The following is a 2,134-nucleotide window of genomic DNA, read 5'->3' as shown; positions in this document are numbered from 1 at the left end:
GAGCCGGACGAGGGAGATTGTTTGTTTGAATTAAGCTTTTCTTTTGACCCTATTTGTCTTGTAAATGGTCATTTGTGCCAATTTTGTCCAGCTTTCTCGTTTGCACTTACAGCAGAAGGTGATTTCGAAATATCTTTTGTGTACTCCATTGCTGGATGTCCAGAAGGGAGGGGGGCATTTGGGGTGCAGGGGTTATATATAAAAAGCACAGTCTGAATGAGGGTGGAAGTGTCTGAAGAAAGTTAGAGAGCAATGATGCATACAGTCAAGCTCCTCTGTGTGGTGTTCTCGTGCATCTGTGCTGTCGCATGGGCTTCTTCTTCTTCTTCTTCTTCTTCTCGCCAGCCATGTCGTAAGAGCTTTATTCATTTCTTGTCTTTGTGGTTAAAGAATAATCCGTTTTTGTAATATTATTGCTTTTTCCCTGTAAAATGATCATTTTGAAACTCGGAAGCTGCAGATGATGAGGCAGAAATGATACTTTTTTATTTCTTTTTCAGATTCACCACCTTTGATCAGTGGAACAATGAAAGTGGTAAGTGTACAACATTTCAAAATATGTTTAATAATTATAGCAGGCTGTTAGTAGGCTCAGCAATGAGAGAACCTAATAAAATAAAGCTTTTTAAAAAATGCTGCGTCATCTGAATACAAGCACAAGCCCTTATTCTTTCTCTATTTATGATACATTCTAATTCAGTGTTATAAAATATTTGCTTAACACATTTGCACATTTGAACTTCTGAATTATTAAAAGCGAAAACATTTTTTTTACTGAATGACTTAACATTGTACTGTTCTCTTTCAACAGGTTTCAACAGGGGGTCATGACCTTGCATCTGGAGAGTTCAGTTTTGACTCCAAAGCGGATAAATTTCGTTTTGTGGAAGACACTGCTCACGCGAACAAAACTTCGTATATGGATGTGCTCATACATTTTGAAGAGGTAGGCTAAAATCAGCAATTCTTTCTCTCTCTCTCTCTCTCTCTCTCTCTCTCTCTCTCTCTCTATTCCTCTTCCTCCTTCAGCTTGTGATTACTGTGATTATATAATAAAGCACTTTTTCCACACAGGGTACGCTTTATGAGATAGACAGTAAAAACGAGAGCTGCAAGAAGGAGACTCTGCAGTTCCGTAAGCACCTGGTGGAGATTCCCCCCGATGCCACTCACGAGTCTGAGATTTACATGGCCAGCCCCTCAGTCACAGAACAGGGACTCAGAGTCCGGGTCTGGACTGGACAGTTGTCCGAACTTCATGGTCTGTACCTTTTTCTTTTTTCCCCCTTTTTTATACTTATTTGGTCATTCTGTTGCTTTTCAAAACGGAAACAGCCATGTTTATTTCTTGACGGGTTCTGGTTTTCTTTTCAGCTCACTACACTCTGTCAACCACTTCCTGTGGCTGTTTGCCAGTCTCTGGATCCTACTATGGTGAGAAGAAGGACCTTCTCTTCAGGTAAAGCAGAGACTTTGTTTAAAATCTTTTGATTTTATTGTATCCTGCAGTTTTGCATACGAGTCAATTAACTGAGCTCTTTTGCTTCAGTTTCTTCAGTGTTGAAACAGAAGTTGATGACCCACAAGCCTTTGTGCCCCCGGCCTATTGTGACGGCGTGGCATTTGAGGAGAACCCAGACGACCACAGCTTCTTCGACCTGTTCCACGACTGAAAAAAAACACGAGATGAGATACAAACTGCCAAAGATGGCTACACGCAAAAATAAAAACAGCATTTAAATCAAAATATATCCTGTATCCATCTCTCTTTCTTCAGAAAAATGCCTGCAGTTTCTAACTATCTTTTTTGTCCTTTTTTTTGGAACATGTTTCTTCACTCTAATCAAGTCAATAAAGTTGAGCTTTCACTGAAAACCTTTTTTATGTCTGTTTGAAAAATTATTATAAAGCTGTGTGGACAACAGCAGTGCTGAGATAAGCAGAGACTTATTCTGTAAAAACTTAATTATCAAAAAGGAAAACGTAACCAAAAGTTCTAATTACCAGGTAACAGTTATTAAAAACTCTAAACTAAAAGTGTTGTGTATGTGAACTATGCGCAATGCAGTGACACAAATTTCATCCATATCATGCACCATCAATCACGTTATTGAACAGTTTCTAAAACTATAAA

The 2,134-nt window shown here is 38.8% G+C and overlaps 1 protein-coding gene across 1 annotated transcript; it reads left to right on the top strand.

Annotated features, from left to right (window-relative positions):
- Positions 1 to 216: 216 nt before the first annotated feature.
- On the top strand, positions 217 to 1,673 carry epd (ependymin; the record flags this gene model as incomplete). The annotated part of the gene is given in 7 exon segments (XM_079815371.1): positions 217 to 243; positions 247 to 352; positions 501 to 535; positions 812 to 946; positions 1,075 to 1,261; positions 1,375 to 1,459; positions 1,550 to 1,673. Coding segments are annotated over 7 exon segments (699 nt in total).
- Between the last annotated feature and the right edge of the window lie 461 nt (positions 1,674 to 2,134).

This window comes from Gobio gobio, assembly GCF_949357685.1.
Source record: "Gobio gobio genome assembly, chromosome: 4".
In the NCBI taxonomy this organism is placed as follows: Eukaryota; Metazoa; Chordata; class Actinopteri; order Cypriniformes; family Gobionidae; genus Gobio; species Gobio gobio.
The sequence above is the reverse complement of the archived record's forward strand: the minus strand, read 5'-3'. Positions and strand labels throughout refer to the sequence as shown.